The sequence below is a fragment of the Ambystoma mexicanum genome, chromosome 3q (genome assembly GCF_040938575.1).
Source record: "Ambystoma mexicanum isolate Mex_15411 chromosome 3q, UKY_AmexF1_1, whole genome shotgun sequence".
In the NCBI taxonomy this organism is placed as follows: Eukaryota; Metazoa; Chordata; class Amphibia; order Caudata; family Ambystomatidae; genus Ambystoma; species Ambystoma mexicanum.
Genome location: NC_090926.1, coordinates 646,149,775 through 646,174,950, shown reverse-complemented (window position 1 = coordinate 646,174,950; position 25,176 = coordinate 646,149,775). Strand labels below are relative to the sequence as shown.

General features: G+C 44.7%; 1 protein-coding gene across 4 annotated transcripts in view; it reads right to left on the bottom strand.

Moving 5' to 3' along the window:
• TBCD (tubulin folding cofactor D) overlaps nucleotides 1-25,176 on the bottom strand; it is a 2,839,019-nt gene that overhangs the window by 2,106,695 nt on the left and 707,148 nt on the right. For all 4 annotated transcript variants that reach the window (XM_069654539.1, XM_069654542.1, XM_069654540.1 and 1 more), the window contains exon 11: nucleotides 16,002-16,134. In XM_069654539.1, coding sequence (XP_069510640.1) covers nucleotides 16,002-16,134 — 133 coding nt within the window. The remainder of the gene's footprint in view (nucleotides 1-16,001; nucleotides 16,135-25,176) is intronic.

The following is a 25,176-nucleotide window of genomic DNA, read 5'->3' as shown; positions in this document are numbered from 1 at the left end:
CAAAACACACTGCAACACGTAAAAACACCTTTTTACAGCAAGCCCTTTCTACCCGATTACACCACAGTGTTTTCCACAGTGCCAAGCCTCCTTTTATTTAGCCCACATTCTGTGGAGTTTATGGTGCGCGGTGCCATGCATCCGTCCACTGGCAATTCCATTGGTGAACTCTGATAGGAGCGGTCTTTACTCTTCTCCTTTGCCAGTTGATTTCTATGTATTTTGGTCTTGTAACACGATGCAAAAGAAACAGAAGGGGACGTGCACACAGAGGTGAATGTTGGGTGGCCCTCACTTAAATAGGCGGCAGTCATGGTCATGCTCCGGGACCGACCCTTCCCAAGCACTTCCAAGTACCTTCCGTCTGTAAAGTAGCGCCTCGCAGTACATGCACAATACAATGCCCTTTGCCCGGTAAGGATCCGTAGCGCAGCATACGGTCTGCAAGGATGCTGTAAAGATCCGCTGCCCCACAGGAGTGTCCCTGTTGATGACCGCAGCAGATGTGGAGAATGCTGTACATGAAATTACCCTACTGCTTTGTTGGAAGGGCAATACCCTGCCCACTGGTCCCTTGTGCTTCGTTTTCAGCTCTCGTCACATGCAGTACGGACAAATCATGGTACGGCATTAGCCTTTGCACCAACATTCACGGAGATGAATACATTCAGAAATACAAGAATGCTTACAACAACGAGAAATGCAGCTTCATTACGTGGAGCAGGAAGATAATTATTCTGCAAGACCCATGCAGCGACACAACTTTTCAAACCACCACTTATATTCTTTGCGCCCCGTAAGAATCTGCTGTTTCCTTACTTCTCTTTACATGCACTAGTTCTGAGTGCCCAAGCCGCACCAGCTTGGTCATTTTGGAGACTCACTACAAACTGTGACACCTGCAGTGAAATGTTTTCTCCAACTCTACGATCCGCAGGCGAACCCTAGACACTTTCCGTCACAGTGCTCTGTGCAGAGACGGTGTGCCTGTTTCACGGGTCATGCAAAGGCAAGCAGCACATCAATCAAAGTAAAGGGACATTTAACACGCCCACCATACACAGAGGGTTGCTGTTCCTTGTTTTCCAGTGGGCCTCATACAGCCAGGTGTGCTTCAGCCATAAATTGGTAGGTTTGCACAGCAACCCATGTACTCGCCAGGACTACTTGAAACGCGGTAGCCTACCATATGAATTCATAGGCCTGGCGCCAGGGGCGGTGTTACCAACACACAGAGGATGCCCTATGCATGCGCATAGCTGTGCAAAGGACAGACGTGCGCTCCCACAACGAATTAAAAGTGCATTACAGGATGCGCCCATGTGGCCAGTACTGGAGTCATATGGATACCTGCCTTGTGATTACACATACAGCGGCCAGGTGCAGTCTCCCTACGAAACTCCATATTGCTTACCTGCACTGATCTCGGGCAGTAATGTGCTGCACAGACTTACCGTGCAATGTTAAAACAAAAAGAAGAACCACTCTCACACTCACCAACACTTAACATGTACACCATCAATTTGTAAGAAACACTGACACTATTAGCAAAGGGAAGGGGTAGCACAAATGGATACATACACAGAGGAATGTGGGCTTTCAACAAGTTCTTCATGAGGGCAGCCAAAGCATCCGTGACTTAAAGGGATGTTATGGTTGAGTTGTGGTACCAAAAACCTATCACCTTTACAGACAACACTATGCTAAAGCAACATTCTGGTTACAGTGCCCTACAAATACACTAACAAAAACATTGTTAAAGGGATGTTATGGTTAAGTTGCGCTAATAAAAACCAATCCCCTTTACTCAAAAAGCTATGCTAAAGGAAGGTTCTGTTTACAGTGCCCTACTTAAAACCTATGAAATGCAGTGAAAAAAGCTTTGGTACACGGACGTTCTGCTTCAGTTACCCGAAGAACAACCTACCACATTCAGTGCAAAATTTTGCTACAGGGACGTCACAGTTACTTTGCACTAACAACACCCTATCCACACTATGGTTACAAGTTTGTTTGTTTGTTTTATTTGTAGTGAGCGCTTCACCCTTAGGTATCTGGGCGCATTACAAAAAATGCAGTTTCATAGTTCCATACAGAGATAATAAAGAGACATTACAAGATATGTGGTCTATGTACATAATATACAGTAAGAAAATGTAGAGTAAGGTAGTCATTTACATAGAGGGGTGCTAAACAGAGTTCAGAGGGATGCGGGCAGGATAGGCTAATACTGGGCATCATTTGTGATGAGCCAGTTGCTCATATTATTTCTAAAACAGTGGAAGGGTTGATTTGTTCTTAGAGCCGAAGGAAGAGAGTTCCAGAGTTGGGCAGCTTGGACCGGGTATCTGCTGCCGCCTGCTTTTTAAAGTTTATATCTAGGGATTTGTAGGCACCCTGAGTTGGCGGATCTGGTAAGTCAGGCACATTGTTTTAGAGAGAATTTCCAGATGAGATATTGTGGCGCTGATTTATTGAAGCATTTGTATGTTAGAGATGCTGTTTTTAGTTGGATTCTTTCTTTGCTGGATAGCCAGTTGTTATCCCTTCTTATAGTGAAGATGTGTTGCAGGATCTTTCATTTTCTGGTAATATGTTTATTGGATCCTAGATATAGTGTGTTACAGTACTCGATTTTGGATAAGATTAAGGCTCTGGCTAGAGTGATGCAGCTTTTGGCAGAAAGGAAAGGTTTACAGGCCCGAATGAGATGCATGTATATGAAGTTGCAGAGGCTGTAGCGCTGACCTGTTTGCACATGAGGAATCTAGGTAAAAACCCAGAGATTTAAAAGAAATGAGGTATGAGTTAGAGGTGAATCCAGGAACGAGAGCATTAGAGAGCATAACATGGAGAACAGTTGGAACAGGCAGAGGGGAGAGTGAAGGAACATGAAGGGAACAGAAAGGGTAAACAAAAGGAGGGCACTAATCCATGGAGAGGGAAGTAATAGAGTCTTGGTAGTCCAGTTTCATAGCTGAGTGATCTGGCGTCCCTAGGGCGGGCCAGGTTGTGGTAGTAGAAGCATGAACCATCCTGATAGCGGACAGGGAGCTGACAGGGGTCTTAGAAAGCGGGCTTTTGTAAGGGGTGGGCTGGCTAATGCCTGCCGGTCCACCATAGGCCAGAAAGTATTTTGGATAGCCAATCAACAGCACAGAGGCAGATGCTAGAGGCCAGAGTAAGCACTCAATAATAGAAGAAAGGTGGCAGTCATGTTTAACAATGCCACGAGGCCCAGGAAAAGTCACCTGAAATGCATCTCAGCTCGAATATGAGCACGGTGGCCAGCAGGCTGAGGGTACAATGAATGTGTACAGGAATAAAAAAGAAGCCTTGCTTTCATGGCCACAGGTCCCAGAACACAAAAACCACACCATCGGCGCGCATCCCGGAAGTGCATTCGTAAGTGCACCAACTGTTGGACTGTCTGCCCTCTTTGTTTGTTGCTCCCTGGTTTGCTGCCGGAATCCTCTTTGCTGGACTGTTTCGAGGTGCTCGTCGACAAGAGGAATCACTACGTTCCACGAAACGCGGCTTGCTGGACTGCTGCTGTGACGTGGTGCCTTGCACGCCCACAAGTAATTGCACGGGACGTGTGTTTAGATTCTGTGTGGTGTTGTGTTGCACGGGGCCCCCACATCCTGGGTGGTGTTGTGTTGTGCTGGGATACGGTTGGGAGATAGTGAGTTTGTCTAGCTCCCTTCTTCCTCATATTTGAAAAGGCTCCTTCTCCTCTGTTTCAGGTGTTCTCATTGGTCTCTCCCAGTCCACGCCCACCAACGAGTTCCCGCAGTCCATATCTTCCGAGTGCACGCGCATCCGCGCGCGCCTCTCGGAAGTGCATTCGTAAGTGCACCGAGTGTTGGACTGTTTGACGGGACACGGGCTGTGCTGGTTAGAGGTGATTCATAGTGATTCTATATACAGTATTGCTTCGACGTGTGAGTTAGAAGGTCTCTTCTACCTTGGCTACACGAGAGTATAGGAAACTTAAAAATATAGTTAATGGCCTACGCAGTGGGCGGAAACTTCGTGACACTTTACCTGAATTTAGTAATGACTCAGGTAACACTATTAATGAGTCTATTAAGGGGGTTTCTCTATCTGCCACTGCCACTGCCAATATGGGGTTATCTATGACTGATGTATCTCTGTGTGTCGGCCCCCTGCGCAACTCATGTTCCAGAGTCATGTCTAAGATGCTTTTGTTAGAGAATGCCCCCATTATCCAGCATTCGATTGGGGTTGGTGATATGGGACCGACTGACACTGTAGAGAGTGTGGCTACCTTTAAAATTAATGACCTTAATGACTGTGAGGAGATATTGTATAATCAATCTCCCTCAACGACTTCAAAGTCCCTTATTAACATGTGCGTACCGGCTCTTGCTGGAGGAACTTCAAGTAATATCAAATTAGTGGATGTCTCTATAATACCACCTGGCATTGAGGCTGCATTGGGGAATCGTATGAGGCTCTCCAAGGCTCCCTCCACCCCCGTTACTCACTCAAGATTTGGTATAGAAAATGTCCATCTATTTAACAACGTAGATGGCTCATCCCAAAGTATGAGTGGGACAGCTATTATGTGCCCTAACAAATTGGCGGGAAGGGAACTATAATAAAGTCAAATCTAGTTCCCCCACTGACACAAAAATTAATAATGACCCTATAGATGTACTCTCTTTGTCGGAACATGAAATTGCAATGTTCTCTGCATCACATAATCCAGATGTTAAACACCTTGGCACTCACAATGTAATTGAGCAACAGAAATCATGCAATGAGTCTATGGTCACTGATTTTCCGGTAATGACTAGACTATTAAATTTGTTAGATAAGGGACATGAACAAACTCATGGTGAAATAGGTATTCTAAAAGGTGTTTAAGTCTATGTTTTGTCAAAGATTAGCAGGGTAGAAGGTTTTCTATTTGCTTGCGATGCGGGTGTAATAGGTAAGGACATAAAGAAGGTGGTTCACTCGACTGCTAATCAAATGACCCTGCCAGATCGGTAATTAGAGGCAATCCAACCTCGTATTGAGGGCATACACCAGGCCTCGCAAACCTTGGCAGATCCAAGGATGGCAGGGTTGAGTAAACCGTCCTTTGCCGCCATTACAGCTGTCCCCAAAATTGATCCTAAAGTTGTGATTGAACCAATGATTCAGAAGCTTTCTCTCGCCATTTCAGCCAATGTGCTGGCTATACAGCAGCTGACGAATCGTTTCAGTGACCTCCCGTGTGATTTGCCTCCTGCAGATCGCATTCTTCGAGAAATGGGGGGAACGGAGGCGGGGCAACACATTGAGGGGAGTGAATTTACTAGTAACCTGTCTGACCTCACCAATCTAATAGACCTTGAGGATGAACTATATCCCAAAGGGCCCTCTATGACCATCTTACCCTCTCCCATTGATTCCCAAGTTCCGAATGGCGGTGTCATGACTAGGAAGCAGAGAAAAATGGCTGAAAGAGCCCAAAAAAGGAAATTGCATCAAGAAAAACATATTAAAGCGGCCAACAAAAAAATAAAAAACTTCTTGAAAGCAAATGCCCTAAATGAGGCGAATAAGAAGCCGTGCTTTCCCATGATACCTGAAGATCAGGTCATTGACTTGGAGCAACTTAATCCAGAATCCAAGGAATTATTGAATTTACCTGAGTCTTGTGACTCTACCAGTTTGAAGCCTAAGGGATTGCGTGCTCATAACAGCGAAATGCATGCCAATCTGAAACCGAGTATCCTAGGTGATATAATAGAAGCGTACAACAAGATACAAATTTGGAACTTGCTAATTTTAAGCAATCGAATCTGTTGAATTTCTTCTCTAACATGAAAATCAAGAAAGCCTCGCACATAATGAAGGGAGGAAGCGGTCCTAGACCGTTGAAAGAGCATAGAAAACTAGCTCAAAAACAAGTAACTAAGATTGACACTAAAGAACCTCAAGGAGGTCCCCGGGCTCCTTCGCATGTGAGTGGCTTAATAGACTCCCCGACTCTTGAGAACCATGGTGGAGAAATCATTGGGGCAGAAGTCCACTTTGATATACTCCCAGACGAGGCTGACTTACAGCTTTCTCCAGAGATGCCATCTATCATGGGTTGGGAATCTAATGAAACACCAAATGGGAAAATGCGCCTAAATCGATCTGCTATCCTGAAAGCTTTCCAGGATATACCAGCATTGAGAACTATCAGATCTGACGATATTGATTGGGTCAGACTTTCTTCCAATAACAATAATAGGATGATCTGTGGTTATCACTCGCATATCATCATGAGAATGATTTGGGCTCAAAGAACCGATTTTGAACTGATAGGTTTAACCCCATTTATATTTCAAAACGAAGATCTAGCGAAATCCTTTGTTGAAAAAACAGTCGCTAAGCAGACAACGCAAATGGGGTTCAATGAGGGAGCTTTCCCAGCCCCATTGAACGAGGAACTCTTTAAGCAATTTATGACCTTAGCGAGGGCTTGCTCTGATATTTAGTCAACTGAGCCTCCACCCCAGATTTCGTCTTTTCAGAACATGGCTAATAAATAGAATAAGGGGAGGGGACTGACATTAATGTCCTGGAATGCCTGCGGCCTAAACAATTTCAGGCTCTGGGCATCTCGAGTGGAACCTGAAGCTCGCCCTGAGATCATTTTGATTCAAGAATCCATGAATTTGTCCCATTTTGATATCCCAGGGTATTGTACCCACGTCCAACCCGTCATTAAAGGTTCACTAGGACGTCCATCTGGTGGCCTTGCGGTCCTCATTGATAAGGCCTGTAGAATTTCTTCTGAATTGGTCTTTGCTGATTATTCCATAATAGCAGTAAAACTAAGAGGTATAGGACGTGGTAGTGGTACACTGGTGGTTATTTGTTTGTATTGGAATCATGTTCATATAGCACAGTGCGATTTACATGAGGTATTAGATAGAATTCTTGTTGATGTCATATCCAATGATCCAGGCATTCCTATAATTGTTGGGGGGGGGGGGATTTCAATGCTTTGTGTTTCACATCACCTAATTGTATTCATTCCCGTTCGTTTACCCCTTCGATGAATTTGAGGAAGAAGTGGGTTGATTATTTTCTTGCATGGGACATCCAACTGGTGATCCCCAACCTCGACCACTATAGATATACTTGGGTTCAAGGTAAGGCATTTTCCATGATTGATTATTTTTTTGTCTCTACTAATCTTTTGGCAGATGTTGCATCATTAGATATATGTGACCCAGCTTTGGGTGATCACATGGCCCTACTCCTTAATTTGAAATTTTTGCCCAGACAATATGCTAAAGATTTGGCTCTAACCACAATTGTTTTAGATCGGCCAAAAATCAGCTTACGTTGGAATGCAGATTATGCTCGAGAATGATGGATCGATTGAGACATGATACTAGCATATATCTTCCAGAGGTCAGAGCTGGTAGGGATTGTCCCATTGTCGAATGGAATAATGGACGTAGAATCCAGACTCATGTTCGGTATCTAATATCTATAACCCAAAACAGTGAACCACTGTGTCATCACCATACATTTAATTCAGTAATAGCAAATCTTCGCAAAGAGAAACTTAAGGACATACGTAGTCTTGGCCCTCCTTATTTAATGGGGGACAGATATGCGATGTTAAAAGCAAAAATTAATCAGAGATACCGTAACAGGCTTAAAACTATGAAATATGAGTTGTTGATAGCTGATAATCAGAATATGCTATCCTATCTCCTAAAACATGATTCTCGACAAGTCTGGTCTGCCTTACGACTGCTGACAGGAGTTTCATCGTGAGTGAAAGAAGCAGCTGTATCTGCTACTACCTGGGTCACATATGTACAAGCTAAATTTGCCCTTCCCCCACGATTTGCCGCTATCGGTACCACAAACTATCACACCATGATTTTAAAAAAATCCCCCTGGGTTTTGGATGACATTATTCGAGCAATTGGTAAGATTAAGCCCTCTCGGGCCTCTGGCCCTGATGGTATCCCACCATGTTTGATAAAGAAGGATCCCCTATTCTGGGCAAGGATTCTTGAGAACAAATTCGATAGTGTCTATTTGACAGGCTGCATCCCACTTTCCTGGTGCTCGGCGAATATCATCCCCATTTACAAAAAGGGGAGTTGGGATGATCCGAATAATTTTAGACCTATTGCACTCATGGATGCATCAGTGAAGATCTTTACCTATTTACTGTTGGAATCCATCTTACAGATTATAGATCGGTTAGATGTTTTGCCTAAATATCAGGTGGGCTTTCGCAAACAAGTGGGGTGCTCGCTTAATGCCTTTATACTAGCACATCTATATGCCCAAACCAAGGGGAAACATACCGGTCCGATTTACATGGCGGCCTTGGATCTAACGGCTGCTTTTGATTCAATCATCCATGCAGTTCTTTGGGAAAAAATGGCCGCTTATGGTTTCCCGATGTATTTGGTGGCCATTTTAGCACTTCTCCATCAAAATACCACATACAGAATTAGATTAACTAAAGAAGGAGTTCTAACCGACAAAATACCCACAGAAATCGGCCTTAAACAGGGGTGTAATTTGGCTGCAGTGTTGTTTAACTTATATCTGGCTGACCTTGATATAGCTTGGGCCGATGTTGTGTCATTTCCAGTGAAATTGGGCAGTCTGGTAATTAACTGGCTTGCTTTCGCTGACGATCTCTTGTTTATGGATCGCACCCCGTTTGGCTTACAGGCCAAATTGACAGCTTTTCAATCCTATGCCTATAAACACAACCTTCAAGTAAACACACTGAAATCGTGTATTATTGTGATTACTGATGGGAAAAAGAAAACTACCAAATTTACCTGGTTGCTTAATGAGTGTATTATCCCTAAAGCTAGGATGATGCGTTACTTAGGCTATCAGCTCTCCGATTCCTACTCTATAGGAATGTGGAAACAGATGATTAAAAATAAAGTTTAACCACTTACTTCCCAAATGAAAATTATCTATCATAGATATTGTAAATTTTCTTTGGACCCTTTAATACAGTTCTACTTATTAAAGGTAGAACCAATACTTTTGTATATCTTAGACATTTGTATATTTGAGATAGAGGACTTTTTGGATTGCACACAGGGAAAATTATGGAAGCAAGTTCTGGGGATGGCTATGTCAATACCGAATACGATGATTTGCCATGAAGTTGGGATCTTACCCTTATCTGTTAAATGGTATTGGCGACGATTTAACAACTATGTCAAACTATTGGCTCCACCGAAAAAATCTTTATATGAGGACTTGGCACAATTATTGAATGAGGAGGATGTACCCTCCATCGTAAAATATAAAGATAAAATGGATAAAATTCTAAATGAAACCATGATTGATAAGGATGATCTAATAATAGGAATCCCAGCTTGTAAAAAGAAATTCCAAAAATACTTTTGGTGTGTTATGGTGGATCAAATTGGTAAAAGCAAAATGTATTATGAATATGCCAAATTCACCAGAAAACTTGGAGACCGTGCGCATTATTTGGACATTTTCCCATGTAATAATGCAAGAAAGCTGTAAATGAGGTTTAAACTGAATCAATTTATCACAAATGAAAGGTTGCTTCTGTGGGATCAATTCAGTCGTAACAAATCTACGGGTAACTGTCGCTTTTGTGAACAAGGGAGAGTGCTTGAAACCTTGAAACACCTTACTATGTTTTGTCCATCTTTCGACTCCCAAAGAAATGTATCCTTTGGGTTGTATATGTATAATGACTCTGATACTTGGAAAGAATCCTTGTGGAGAAGGTGTATGGAAGGTTCTAGCCAATGGCTGATACTATGTTTGACAAGATTTTTAGGACCTCTCGATTCAATTTTAATTTCGCAGTATAAACTGCTTACAGAAACTAGGGTTTAGTCTATTTCTAGACACTTAGGTTTTAATTGGATAAGGATATTGTATTGTATTTGTTTTTTGTGATATTGTTATGTTTTGTTATTGAGGAATGGCTGATGAGAAATTTTAGACGCATCTGAATTTGTAATTTCGAATTTGATTTGAAAACTGACTTGTAATTTTATGAAACTTTTTATGTTCTTATTTTAATCTGTAACTTGTTTAATTTTGTAAAGGTTTGTTTTAAACCATAAAAAAAAAGAAAGTGATGGGGGTAATGGGTCACTTGACTCACTGATGTCCCTTTGGGACCTATAAACACAGGGGCCCTGCCTGGACTCAGTCCTGGTGCCTTCGTCGCCAGGCTCATATAGAAATGTGAGCAGGAACACTTTATTTCAGTGCAGGAGTGCTTTTATTTTACAAGAACTTTCCAGGAGCTGAAAGCCTTTGTTCCAGAGAACATCCTCATGTGGTAACTCATCGGGTGCGGCTCCCTAGTCCTGGACATCATGTGCTGACTCATCGGGTGTGGCAGGCAGGCTGAACCTGGTGGGCGTGGCTTCAGAAGCTCAGCTATATAAGATGCTCCATCCATAAGGCCTGTGCTTTGCGTTTCTGTGTACTCGCGTGCAACGTGACACTCACCGATGCTTGGACCAGTTTACTTACCTTTGAAACCAGGCATTATCCTGCATACTCACCTCCAGGAAACCGGTGCTTCATCTGCAGACTCATCTCCTGACATCCAGTGATCTTTATCCTGACGCCGCAGCACAGCACTCCGCATCCACGAACTCGGACCCTGTGAAGAAGAAAGACAAGGTTAGAACATCCGTCTTAGGGCCGAGCCGCATTTGAACCCTGCTCGCCACCTAACAACTTACCAGCTACTGTACCGCTGCAGCTTCGTTCCTCATTTCCTACGGCTGTCGCCTCGAGCTCTGCAGCTTCTGCCGGCCCAGCAACATCGCCTGCAAGAGAAGAAAGCAAAAGAGCAAACATCAAAAGTGGAACGGACAGGAATACAAGACAACAAACTTTACAATACAACAAAAACAGATGAGGAAAGACAAAGGCAAACAGGAAACCTTACCTGAAGTATAGTGGCCTAGTCGCAGCAGGACTGGACTACCACATCCAAGGAACTAGTGAAGGAACTTGGTCCAGATCATACAAGCGCCCCTGTCAGAAACAGCAGGACGGAGTGCTCACCAAAACTAATCAACAGGTGAGCTTTCCAGGACCAGCACATGCCAGAGGTACCACGGTTTGGGAGAAGGAGCCTGGAAGGAGGATCAGGCGCACAAGCTGGCATACTCATGCCCCCTATTCTCCACGCAGGAGCAGTCCCAAGCAGCATCACCTATTACCACCAGTCACCACATAAGCGCAGAGGCCGAAGTCGGATCCAAGCAACCTCACCCCCGGGAGGGCTGCAATCGTGCCCCAACGCCTCTGCAGAGACCAGGAGAGCGTGGTATCCGGTAAATCTTTCAAAAACATTTTCGAAATGCCATTTTGTCGAGAAAAAAAATGGCAATTTTTTTTAATGTTTTTTTATTTTAGATGTTTTATTTTTGTTTCGTTAGTAAAAAACAAAAGTGTCAATAAAAAAAACACAGGGGTTTGGGCGGAACCCCCCCCCATTTAAAAAATAAAATTTAAAAAAAAACATTTGAAAAAAGATTTTGGCAATTTTATGTCGACAAAATGGCATTTCGAAAATATGGCGTTCGAAAATGTCACTATAAACCGGTGAGCATAACAGTTTCGTGTTGTTTCTGTCCCCCCGCCCCCTCGATTATTATTTTTTTTCAATAAACTTTCACAAAGCAGCTTTCTTTTGGATCGTAAATTCTTGCATTCATCCTACCTCGTGTGCACAGGCGGTGCACGGAAGGTAGGTACACCAACAGCAGACTTCTCTGGTGACAAGCAGGGTCATCAACACAGGCTCGCAAACAGGCTCCTTGCATACATGCCCTTAATGGTACATCCCGATCAATCAGGTTTTATCCCGGGCAGGTCCACGGCCTTTAATCTGAGGCGACTATTTCGGGATTATCTCACAGATAGACCCCAATGCATCAGCACCGGCGGCCTCGCTCGACGCTGAAAAAGCCTTCAACTCTGTTTCCTGGAACTTCATATTCGGTGTGCTTAGGCGGTTCGGGCTCGGGGGGTCGGTTCAACAGATACGTGGGACTACTCTATACCAACCAGACGGCGAAAGTACATACTAATGGGGCTCACATCAGAAGCAATTCCACTTGCCAGGGGAACACGACAGGGCTGCCCGTTCTCACCCCTCCTGGTTGCACTAACAATTGAACCCCTGGCGCAGATGATAGACAGACACGGGCATAGAGGAATACACATCGCAGGAACGGAAGATGCCTTGCTATATGTAGCCAAATTCACACACCACTCGGGGTATAAAATCAATACCACAAAGTCAGTACTATTCCCACTAACGGATATCACTACTCAGCCGGAGGACTTTTGCGGATTCAAGTGGGCTCTAACAAGCCTAAAATACCTCGGGGTCACGATAGCAAGAACACAAAAACTGCTATACGAAAAGAACCACAAGGCATACCTCAACACACTTGCCGCGAAATTAAATGTATGGACTAAACTCCCAATTACCCTCTACGGTAGAATATCACTGCTTAAGATGGTTGGTGTGCCCAAATTGTTATACCTTCTCAATACAATCCCTATATGGCCGGGGCGTAAATACTTTGAAAAACTTCGTTCATTGGCGACAACATTTTTATGGGAAGGTGGGCCGGCCCGGATAAGTTGGGATACATTAACTAAACTATATGACCTGGTGGATTAGCCGCTCCGGATTTCGAACTGCACTATCTGGTTGCACAGGCTCACTACGTAGGATACTGGTATAAACTGGGCCCCAATTCACAACACCAAGCTCTAGAGCACTATGGAGCGGCACCGACAGACCTTAGATCGGTCATATTGAATGATCACTATATGTATACATTCACCTTTGACCCTGTACGTACTAGTAAATACGTGGCACCGTATATTTAAGTGCTTGGCTATACCCTCCCCATACAGCAGTATAATTCCCATATGGCACTGACCATCCCCCCTGTCCCCCAACGTACGATAGAGATATCCAAAACTCATGGGATCCAGGAAAGGAAATGAAGTTGGGGATGTATACCCAGAGGGCTCTTTTGTAACTGTAGAGCAATACAAGGTAAAACTGGGAGATAGCCCAGTTAAAATGCTGCAATATTTCAGAATGCGTGCAGTGGCCCGGAATAGTTGGCCTTCGTTTCCCAAGGAACCAGATCCCTCCGATTGCATTGAGACAGTTTATGGTCTTTCCATTGTTGGAAATGCATCAAAAAGCAAATCCATCGCTGGAAATATATCGAATGTAAATCCACCAAAATGTTTTAACATGTAAAGGTACATATCCATCGAAACTTGTCCATCGAATATAGGAATGGACAAGTTTCAATGGATATGTACTTTTAAATCTAAAAAAGATAGCATTTCGATGCATTTATTTTTCAGATTAAAACGTTACATGGAGCTGTCCAGTGCTGAATTTTTCAAAGTATTTTGGCACTGGCCAGCTTCATGTAACGTTTCATTATTATTTTGTTTAGGGGGGTCCCTCCCCAACCCCCAGGCACCCCGGGGGGGACCCTCCCCAACCCCCAGGCACCCCTCCCAACCCTAACCCTAATTCTAACCCCTGCCCTACCCCTTACATTAACCCTAACCCTAAATCTAACCCCTTACACTAACCCTAATTCTAACCCCTGCACTACCCCTTACACTAACCCTAAACCTTTCCCTACCCCTTACACTAACCCTAATCCTACTTCTTAAATTTAAAAAAATCCATCGAATATCCATCAAATTTTATTCAATGAAAATGCATTTCGATGGAACGTATTTTCAATGAATAAAATTAGATGGAAATTACCTAAATGAATAGATTTTCGATGGAAAGTCTAGATACCCATAGAGACTATAGTGCTAGGAGAGGACCCAAGAGGATTTATTTCAAGGTTATATTGGCTGATAGAGGACACAGGGGTACAATGTGACACTGTAAGGGGAAAATGGGAGAGGGACACTGCAACAACCATAGACAAAACTAAATGGTGGAGGTTCTGCTGCCTAACCAAGGATGTCACTCTTAACGGCCATCTACAAATGATATAATGTAAGGTTTATAGTAACTTATAAGCGCCTCCTTCAGCATATCAATCTGCAGGAGACAGCCGATTCTCCCCTGCTTTGCGAGCAGTACTGCTGTGAAGAAAACTGTCAATGGGTTCCAGCTCTGGTGTCCTTTTACAGATCCAGACATTGAATTACCCTCAGCATGCACGCCTGGAAAACCTATTGTGTGTGGTAAAGGCTCAGACGCTGTAGTGTCCACTTCTATTTGAAAGGTAACCTCAGAAAAGGTAGAGTGGAAAGAGGAGTATTTGGCTTGCACACAGACAATAATGGAGACAGCACAGGTTGATCATCATAAATTGGGGCAGAAAGGACAGAAAGAGTGGAGGCACTGAGAGCAAAGGAGGAGACAGAGTGAGACCCCACAAGAGAAGGCACTGCCGGAAGAACCACTTATGCAATCAACTTCTTTAAAAAAATCTCATGGGAGTCAATGTCAGGCTCTGCCTGAACTTGTGCAGAAAAGAGTTTTTTTTAGAAAGTAAGTAATCTCGTATTTGAGAGGATTGAATACACGAGTGAGCAAAGAAAGGACAGACTCGGATAGATCACGATGGACTGTGGTAGACTGTACAGTGTGCAGTATGGTGTAGACATAAACCCATGACCTTGGGCACTGGCACCAATAGAAACACTCTCAGATGACCATCTAGTGTAGTGTGATACAGGGCTATCATCGGCATGGTCCTGGAAGGTATGCCAGCAGTTGCTTAGGTACGAGGCCCTTCTTTCAAAGTCTGACTGTTGTAACCTCTTTTGGGATAGATGACGAACCACACAAGAATGTGCTTGAAGTAGATTGTAAGGGTGTGGAGTTCAACAAAGTTGTCTACTGAGTCTTGCCCTTTTATGTTTGTGAAGATCTGAAGGAGCCTTATTTTAGGCAGATTCTACCTCGCTCTTATCAACTCCTGTGTTGAAGGTGTTTAAGTATCCGACAAAGGATGATGTGTGCAGTGGCATGTTTCAAAATCTTTTGATGGTTCCCTTGCTATGACACGGTTGTGATGCAGGTTGGAAAGTTAGTAACATCCATTAGCCGCCACTTGTGCTCAGTCTTCGACCTGTGTAAAAACTGAGACTGACCCTTGAGAAACTAAGGGATTTATGACAGAGTATATTAATCAGAGAGCTTCACGCAAAAGCCATTGACATGCCATTAAAGCAGCACCTCAGAATTTCTCCCATTCTCTGGTCTGACTGGGCTAACAGGACCTTCAGAAGTAAACTGGTAACTCTCAGCATGGTGTAGGGCTTTGAGAATACCTCAAAGTCCAGTGAATCACTGGTCACAATTCTTTTCACTGGGTGCCTGTGAAACAAAAACAACCGATAACCTCTCTTGAGTTGATGAATCTTCTGGATTCTTTTGGTGGTTGATGATGGAACAGCTTCTCTCATCGCTTCAGAACATAGGGGAGTGCTCTGCTGCAAAAAGCATCACATAGCACAATCAACTCAGGCATGATTGGGCTCTAAATATTGGGAGCATGAGGTGTGCCGATCACAGTCTCTATAAACCTGCTCATACACAATTTTGTGTCTTAACTAAGGAGGAAAAATAAAATGAAAATGAATTTCTAAGAGCCATGCATCTACTCGCTGATCTTCCTGACCATTCTGTGCAGAGAAAAGGACTGGCGGTTGTGATCGGATAATGTGTTCTGGCCATCGACGCACATGCACGCTTTGCAATGCTTTGAATTCATGGTTTCTATTAATAAAGGCTGCTTAGCGTCATGCGCCGGGCCCGTCCCCACAGTGGATCACAGAACACAAGTATTTAAGGAAAGGAGACCGGACATAGGCATATAATCAATTAAACCTGTTGATAATGAAATGGATCCAAATGGCAATTTAACAGACAAATGAATAACAATTGCTCTTTGTGTGCTTACCTCCACTTTGCCACTTTGGTTTTCAGAAAAGTCAGCCCAATACGTTGAACAAGTTTCACCCCAAGTTTACGGAGAATTGTGTGATTACTTTCCAAAAGCTTACAGTTATCAAGACACGCAAGTACAGTGGATGCTGCAGGAAGAAGAGCAGTCAGATGATGAGTAATTTCTTCTCACTTGTTTCTGTCTTCACATTTGAAGTGCAACAAATATATTAAGCATCAGAGTGAAACAGAAGTACAATTTAAGACAAGGCCCTGTTGATAATGGATCCAGACTTGCAGGGCCAGTGATATAAATTACTTTAAATTAAGCACTCCATTAAGAATGCAAATAGACAAAAGGTCAGTAATGGAGGCATCTTGAGTGTGTCTTTGAACTTGACTTGAAAGCAAGAGTCCAGGTTACTTGACTCAAAATGCGTTTCTAACAATATAAAGAGTGCCTTAAATATCTTCGTAAGACTGGTATTGGCTTACACTGGGAGAGCGGGTAAATTGGAAATGAGTCTGATGTAATTCGAAGAAACTGAAGAATATATTCAATACAAGGAGCCCTGTGGTTTTGCCCTGCTTCAGGGATGACCAAAAAGGTGTTTGGATGTGGCAGGATTGCCCTGCTGCTATACATTTCAGTAGTGAAACTTATACATTTAGGGTCTGGACATACACATTAGGCCTGAACATATACATTAGGACTTGCCAGATACATAAGGCCTTACTCGCTCCACTTTGTCTCAGCCTAAAGCCTCCTGCTGCACCCGGCTCTTCCGTATTGTCCGCTCTCCTCCTTTGCCCTGCGAGGCTCACACCCAGTGTCACCTTGCAAGACACATCAAGTGACCATCCCCCAGAGCCTTTCTATAGCAGTGCACAATATCACCTTATAAGGAATGTAAGAGTTGTTGACGCCAAAGCTGCTTACTGTTATTTCAACATACTGTACTCTGCATGGAACCGGAAGGCTTCAGAACAAGCAGCTGCTTTCTGCTATTACAAAATGTCTACACACGTCATGGAATCATTAGGGGGTAGAGCGCGCCGTTTGGCAACTAATCCACTCACTTGTCATTCTCGCTCTCTCTCAATTGCAATTGCTGTATTGTTTTATTTTTAATTATGACTTATTTAAACCTTTTAAATTTGTACAATGGATAACATCTCTTATGTCATCATCTTTGTCTGATCCAGTACTTTTTCCAAAAATGTCATTGCTGCCAGCGCTAGACTAACGTTAGAGCAACTCTCAATAATGTCCCACCAGTCCTCTGCTGATAACGTTTTGGATTGGTCCACATGTTTCCCCAAGAACGTGGTACTCAAGTTTCTAAATGCTGGGCAGTCAATCATGAGATGTTGTGACAATTCCACTGCACAGTCTTTTTGACCGAATCTGCATTTTATGTTCTCTGTAGGATTTACCTTCCAGATGTATAGAATTTCACCTGTGGGAGCACATTAAGACTAAATCTTAGGAACATGTCCCGGTAGTGTCTCGAAGGAAATGTGATCAGATATTTCAGAGTGTTGTTCATGTCTCTCCTCTCTAAGGTCTAGGGATGTTCAGTCGGCCAGCAGCCTTTTCATCCGGTGTTCGTATCCAATCGTGCTCCTTTATTTTCCTTTGAACCATGGTAGGATTCACTAACAATGCTATTTTTTTGAGCCACCTCATCGTTTTTTCCTTCTGCTGGTCTAGCAATTCTTCCCCCGTTTCGTTTTTTGCAGTTCCTAGGATTTCAAACGGAGGAGAGTAGTCTGTTGCTATGCATTTCCTGACAAGCGATAAGGATTTCCATAGGATTTGAGATTCAATTGATTGTAGGCCCGGCTCTTGGGTAGACGTAATGCCAGTTTCCAAAACAGTCCCTTCCAGAATGGGCCATGTTTTCCAGGTCATGCTCAATAGTATTTCAGCTCCATATGTCAGTACAGGTACCATCGTTTGTTTGTAGAAGGTAAGAACTGGGGATAGGGTGTACTTCCCATATCGATATAAGATGGCTTTGGGCTGGTCAATTGGATTTTTGGTTGTAGTGCGCAAGATTTCATACCACTCCTTTTCGTTGATGTTGCAGTTGAGCAGAATGCCTACATAGGTGATGGAGTTAACTTGCATAAGCAGTTGTCCCGCTATGTGCCAACAGAAGGACTTTTTTGACCTTTTATTGCCCAGTTTTGTTCCCAATATCAATATGCAGGTTTTCTTTATGTTTATTCTCAGGTTGTTAGTAGCCTATTCTCAGGTTGTTTGTAGCCGTGTATTTGACAAAGGCATCCAATATGCGCTGTAGCCCATTCTGTGTCTGATCTAGGATAACCATATCATCTGCGTATGGGATCCAAGGAATTAGTTGGTTGCCCAATTTGGGAGAGAAGGCTGTTACCGATTTCTGAGAATCTTGAAAATCTGATAGGTAAAGATTGAATAGCATGGACGAAAAAGGGAATTCTTGTTTTAGTCCTCTATAGATTGGAATTTTAGGGGTGGTCTCTTCCTGGCTGTTCAATCTCACTTGTATGGTGGTGTCGGAGTATAATGCCATGATTGCTTTTAGTCGATCTTGCGGGCACTGCCATTCGTTTAGTTTCTTCCAAAGCTTGCTTCTGTCCACGATATCAAAGGCTTGCTCGAAGTCAATAAAAGCAAGGAAATATTTGGTTCTTTTTTGTATCGTCCGTAGCTTGAGTAGGTTCAATATAAAGAGATTTAGGGTTGTGCCGACTCCTTTGACAACCCCCTTTTGTCGTGGATCTAGCCAGCCAGTTCCCTTAGGGAATGCATTCAGTTCTCGTAGGAGAACAGTGGCAAAGATCTTGCTCCTGGCATCAAGTAGTATTATTGGCCGATAGTGTCATGACCCACAGAACGCGCCCCTTCTGGACTTCCTGGTCCTTGTCACGGCGGGGCTTGCATTCATTGTTTCTTCCTACATGGCCGTATCACGTGACATGCCTCGCACCAGCCTTCATTGCGTACGTAGTACGTTCCATAAATATGCCACGCCCCCGCGGCCCCGCGCGTCTCAATGCTATTGTGAAGTAGCGACCAGACGTGTGCTCCGTAGCTCGCGGTATTGTTTCCCTTGCTTCTTCCACTCTAACCCAATTCTAGTCCCTTTCCTTCTTTTCTTGATTCCTGGACTCGTGTGCTAGTTGCGCACCCTGTTATTTCCTGGATTCCTGCGTCCAGGTACTTGAACGCACACTGGAGCCGGAAGAGACTTGTGCAGCCTTATTCAAGACTCGAGCAGTACGCAAAAAGGCATCGATCAAGAAATCCCGCAAAGATCGAACTCAGGTGAGAAGGGGGGGGGAACTCCTTGACAGTTTGAGACCCCACCCGACCGAACTCGATATGGACATATAATCGGGCGTCCAGGACCTGATGCGTGGCATGCAAGAGCCATCAACCGAGGTGCAGAATCTAAAGGCGGAAAACACTGCTCTCAAACAACTAGTTCTATCCCGCGATTCTGCCACAAAAGAAAGTGTATTGCTGGGCGATATAGTGGACAAATATGATGGCTCACCAAAAACCCTTCGAGGATTCCTGGATTCATGTTTGGTTCACTTTACTTTTAAGCCCTACTACTTTTCAACTCCCAGGGCTAAAGTGGGCTTCATAATTTCTCACTTTTCGGGAAACGCCTTAACCTGGGCTACGCCCCTCGTTAATTCCGGCGACGTTCTTCTAGATGACTATGATGGCTTCATACAGGCCCTTAAGAACATGTTTTGGACGTCCGGAACAGGTCTATAATGCCCAGGAACGCCTGTTAGACTTTCAGCAAGGATCCCAGGATATGCTCACCTACGTTACCCGATTCAAGCAGTTAGTCAAGGAAGCTGATTGGTCCCCGGAGGCGAGCTTTACCCTTTTCAGGAGAGGACTGAATGAGGAGATTAAGGATGAGTTGGCCAGAGTGGCTCGCCCAAACTCATTTCAGGCACTAATGGACCTTGCCATGCAAATAGATTTTCGTATCCAGGAAAGAAAGGCAGAGAAGAAGAAATCCAAAGCTAATCCTCCGAAGCCGTCCTTTGAACGTACCACCAAGGCAGACACTAACCAAGGCTCAATCTCTGAACCAGAACCCATGCAGATAGGAGCCTTCCGTGGACCTATATCCCCGCAAGAAAGAATGAGAAGGATTCATACGGGGTTGTGCATGTATTGTGCCTCAGACAAACACCTGCTTAGGGAGTGTCCTCTGTCCCCTCCTCGGCGTTCGGGAAACGCCAACTCCCGATCCTAGATGGAGCAGAGCTTCGGGAGAGAGATGTTTGCTCCACATCAATTCCATCCTTGAACTCCCCTGGACAAAACAATTTGGTGATTCTACAAGCCTTCCTGTCGCCCTCCAAGAATAAGACCTATCCCATTCTGGCCTTGGTGGACTGCGGGCTATGGGAATTTTCACTGATCAAGACTGGGCTGTTAGTCATCATATTCCGTACGAGACACGAAGCACCATGCAGTCGGTGGAAGCAATCGACGGAAGACCCCTCTCTTCAGGACCCATAAGCCTGCAGACAAAAGAGATCCAACTTTCCATAAACCATCACCAAGAGCGGATTACATTCGACATCACTAAGTCAGCCCATTACCCCATGGTATTGGGTATGCCCTGGTTACAGAAGCACAATCCGTATATCAATTGGACAGCAGGATCACTATTCCTAGGCTCCGAGTTTTGTATGTCCCACTGTCTAATCCTGGATCCCTCCTCGACACCCCTTAAAGAACCACCAAGAGACCTGAAAACACCACTCATGGTGTAACGCTCACCTGGTTCCCTCGGAGGCGCGGGTCTTGGCTGGGCGGTGAAACCGTCTTCAATGTTAGGCGTAGGGTTCGTTTGGCTCCCTGGTTTGGCCCCCTTCTCACCGAAAGCTTGACTTGGAGGGTGAGATGTCTACAAGTGGAAAAATCAGGGGATTAGTAGCTGGAAGGTTGGATGAAGTCTCTACCCCCACACTCTCTCCTCCCGTGGTACTCGGTTGCTAACTGTGCTCACCTTAAATAGGTGAATGCCGGGCTCTCCATCCTGCGTCTTGTGCAGGGGCTCTGGGTCCAGTTACTTCACTGGATTTGGGATCAGCCTCTTGATTGCAGAGGGTAAGTAGAGAGCGATGCCGCCGTTAATTGCACAAGCGTATTTTGCATATATCAAAGTCCTTAATGTTCTCTTTTAACGTCCCTTTTCTACATGGTTCACTGAGAAGAAATGATGGCGAAAGAATGCCAAAGTTCGTGGAGGCACGTAAGTAGAATGAATGCCACAGTACTTTAATGCGCACCTCAATGTCTTTTCCTTTCAGATGGAGAATGATGAAGGCGCCGGAGATGATGCCCAGGTTTGTGCCGAAGAGTGAACAAGATGATGGAGCATATGAAGGCACGTAAGTAGAAAGTCTGTTCTAGGCCTTTAAACGCACCTTAATGTCTCTCTTTTGCCTTGCAGGTGGCGGAGTGCGGTGCGAGCTGACTTTGGAGCGTACGTCGTACAGGTAAGCCGTTCAGAAACAGAACGTTACTAACCAATGTTCTTTTGTCTTTGCAGGGCTCGATGGCGGAGAAAGAATGCGGCAAATACCTTTAACACTCCGGTGGATCGGGTAAATTGAAGCGCTGACCTTGACTTTGCTAATCTGTGTTTTTGTTGTTTTGCAGATGCTGCTGAAGACTGAAGATTGGATTCTCATCAGGTAAATCCGGAGATTTCGCGTTCACAGGAGCCGGAATGGAAGATTCCCTGGAGCTGACACGGTGAGCGTCCTGCTGCTGATGCAGAATAACGCGAAGCACGTTGCACCAATCGGGTGTGGTTTAAATAGTGCACAGGAGTGCTTAGGCGTCTTCTTCCACAGCCTCGCCCAGGTAAGAAAAAGAGTTCCAGTTTCCAGAAGAGTTCCAGTCCTAGGGAGTGGTGCCAGCCCCACCCAGAGGAAAAGTAGTTCCTGCCAGAAGAGGATGAAGACATCATCTTGTCGGTAAGGAAGCAGCATGGTCTGCTGCAGGTAGGTCCACCCAAGCACTTCTGTATTTGCTATGAGCCCGGCGCTTCTTGTGCCGGGACCAGTCCCCACAATGAGCCTGGCACCACCGGTGCCAGGACAAGGCCCAAAAGGTCCCTAAAGGGACTTGCTGGCGCCTGCAATGAATGTTGTGAGCCTGCTTCCAAGGGCGTTGGGCTGCTCCTGACTCCTTAGAAGCAGTGGTCATGACACATGGTTTCTAATATCATACAAGTCCCAGAGGCCTATCAGGGATATGCTGATGTATTTTCAACTGCCATAGTCCAGGCCTTACCCCCTCACAGACCTGAAGACTGTGCCATATATACAGATCCCTCAGCAGTGATTCCTTTTGGCAGAATGTTCATTCTTTCCGAACCTGAGAAAAAGGCCCTCAGAGAATACCTGGATACCAACCTTGAAAACGGCACCATAAGACCTTCAAAATCTCCAGCGGGTGCTTCATTGTTCTTTGTTCCCAAGAAGGACACTAAGGAACTCAGACCTTGTCTCGACTATCGTGGCCTAAATCAATGCACCCTCAAAGATCGGTACCCACTACCCCTGATCTCGGATATCCTGGAAGCTGTGAGAGGCGCCGTAGTCTTCACAAAGTTGGATCTCTGGGCTGCCCATCATTTGATCTGTGTCCGGGAAGGAGACAAATGGAAAACAGCCTTTAGAACACCCTTTGGGCACTATGAATATCTAGTCATGCCCTTTGGACTAGCTAATGCCCCCGCGGTTTTTCAACGATTTATGGACAGGGTGTTTTCTGACATGTTATTCCTTTTTGTCATTGTCTATCTGGATGACATATTGATCTATTCCAAGGATCCTCTAAAGCATGAAGAGCATGTAAAGGCACTACTGCAACGACTCCGTGAACACAAACTTTTAGCCAAACCCGAAAAATACTTGTTTCACGTTACTTCTGTTCACTACCTGGGATTCATCCTTAGCCCAGAAGGAATTGGTATGGACCCTTCAAAAGGTAAAGGCCATACTGGCATGGCCTGCTCCCACCTCCTGGGGCTTGCCAACTTCTACCGGAAGTTCATTTCTTCCTTTTCCGAGATCGTCCAGCCGATTGTTGCTCTCTTGAAGAAAGACACTCCCTTTATCTGGTCTACACCGCAAGACAAAGCATTCCAACGATTGAAGACAGTTCACGCAAGCCCCCATCCTGGCCCAACCAGACATAAATCGACCATTCCTAGCGGAAAAGGATGCCTCTAACTACGCCATAGGAGCGGTCTTGAAACAGGAACTTGAGGATAAACTGGAACACTGCATTGCTTACCTTTCACGAACCCTGACTCCCAGTGAGACACACTATTCCGTCCTGCAAAAGGAACTGTTAGCCATCCGCCAGGCCTTCACTGAATGGCGACATCTACTTCTGGGTGCTAGATATCCAGTTTAGGTCCGCACGGACCATCAGAATCTTCAAATTCTACAATCATTGGAGTGCAGGAACAGTCGTCAGGCGCGTTGGGCCTACTTCTTTGCCCAATACCAATCCCAAATCACTCATGTTCCCGGATCACAAAACATGATTGCTGATGCCTTATCTCGACGTCCTGACTATGTAACTACTGAAGACAAGGCCTATCCTAAGATGTTTCCCCACACGATCTTTGTAGCTCAAGCAGTCAACCTCCTGGAAGAAATTCGAGTGCAAACCCAATCCTCTGACCTCTGGAAGGATATTTCAAGGAAGAATCCATGGAACCTACGACTTAAGGAAGGATACTTATTCAAGGACAATGCACTGGACATTCCTACACAGAAATTACAACAAAGAATGATAAACCTCTGTCATGATACCCTTCACTCCGGACATTGTGGCATAACCAACACCCTCCGTCTTATACAAAGACAGTTTTGGTGGCCTGGAATGAAGACCGACGTACAGCAGTACATCAAAACTTGTGCTGTCTGCAGTCAAAACAAACATGATAACAAGAGACCAGCGGGTCTTGTAATGCAACCATCGCTGCCAACGAGGCCATGGGAATTCATTGCAACTGACTTCATTGTGGAATTACCACCTTCCCGAGAGTACACGACCATCATGGTTACCATAGATCTGTTCACTCATATGGCTCATTTTACACCTCTGTGTAAGTTACCATCCTCGTCCGAACTTGCTGGAATCTTCTTGGAACACATATTTAGTTTACATGAACTCCCTTCCAAGATCATATCTGATCGAGGACCTCAGTACGTCTCTCAATTCTGGAAACATCTCTGTCGCATTTTGGGAATCCAACGCGCCCTCTCATCTGGTTATCATCCCAAGACCAACGGGGCCACAGAACGTGCTAATCAGACCCTGGAACAGTATCTTCGATGTTTCGCCACCAAGGTTCAGGATGACTGGTCGCTCCTGATACCCGTGGCTGAATTTGCCTACAACAATTCTGACCATTCAGCAATTAAAACCAGCCCCTTTTATTGTAGCCAAGGGTTCCATCCATCAGTTCTACCCTCTGTTCTCCTTCATCCTACACCAGTACCTACTGTCGACTCCTGGATTGAAACCCTAGTCCCTTTCCTTCCTTTCTTGATTCCTGGACTTGTGTGCTAGTTGCGCACCCTGTTATTTCCTGGATTCTTGGACTCCTGCTTCCCGGTACTTGAACGCACGCTGGAGTCGGAAGAGACTCGTGCAGCCTTATTCAAGACTCGAGCAGTACGCAAGAAGGCATCGATCAAGAAATCCCACAATGATCGAACTCCGGTGAGAAGGGGGGGGAGAAGGGGGGGACTCCTTGACAGATAGTGCTTGGGGTTTTCATGAACTCCTTTCTTGGAAATCGTAACAATGATTGCCTTTGTCCACAATTTCGGGATCGTTTTTGACTCTGATATTTCTCAGCAAAATGGTGAAGACTCTTAGGATACGATTGGTCAGGGGCGCATGCGACGGTTTTAGTGAGCTAATCATTTTCTCAATGTCATCCCTATCCCAGTTAAAGGTCAATTTATACATGCTTTGGTTTGTTGTCCATAGAGTTTCTTGAGGGAGTGCTAAATAGAGATTGGAAAAGTGGGCTATCCAACTTTCTTTGTCAACATTGCAGCTGAGAAGGCTCGGTTGCAGTCTTCCATTGTTGTTGAGGAGTTTCCATATTTATCTAGTGTTGGTT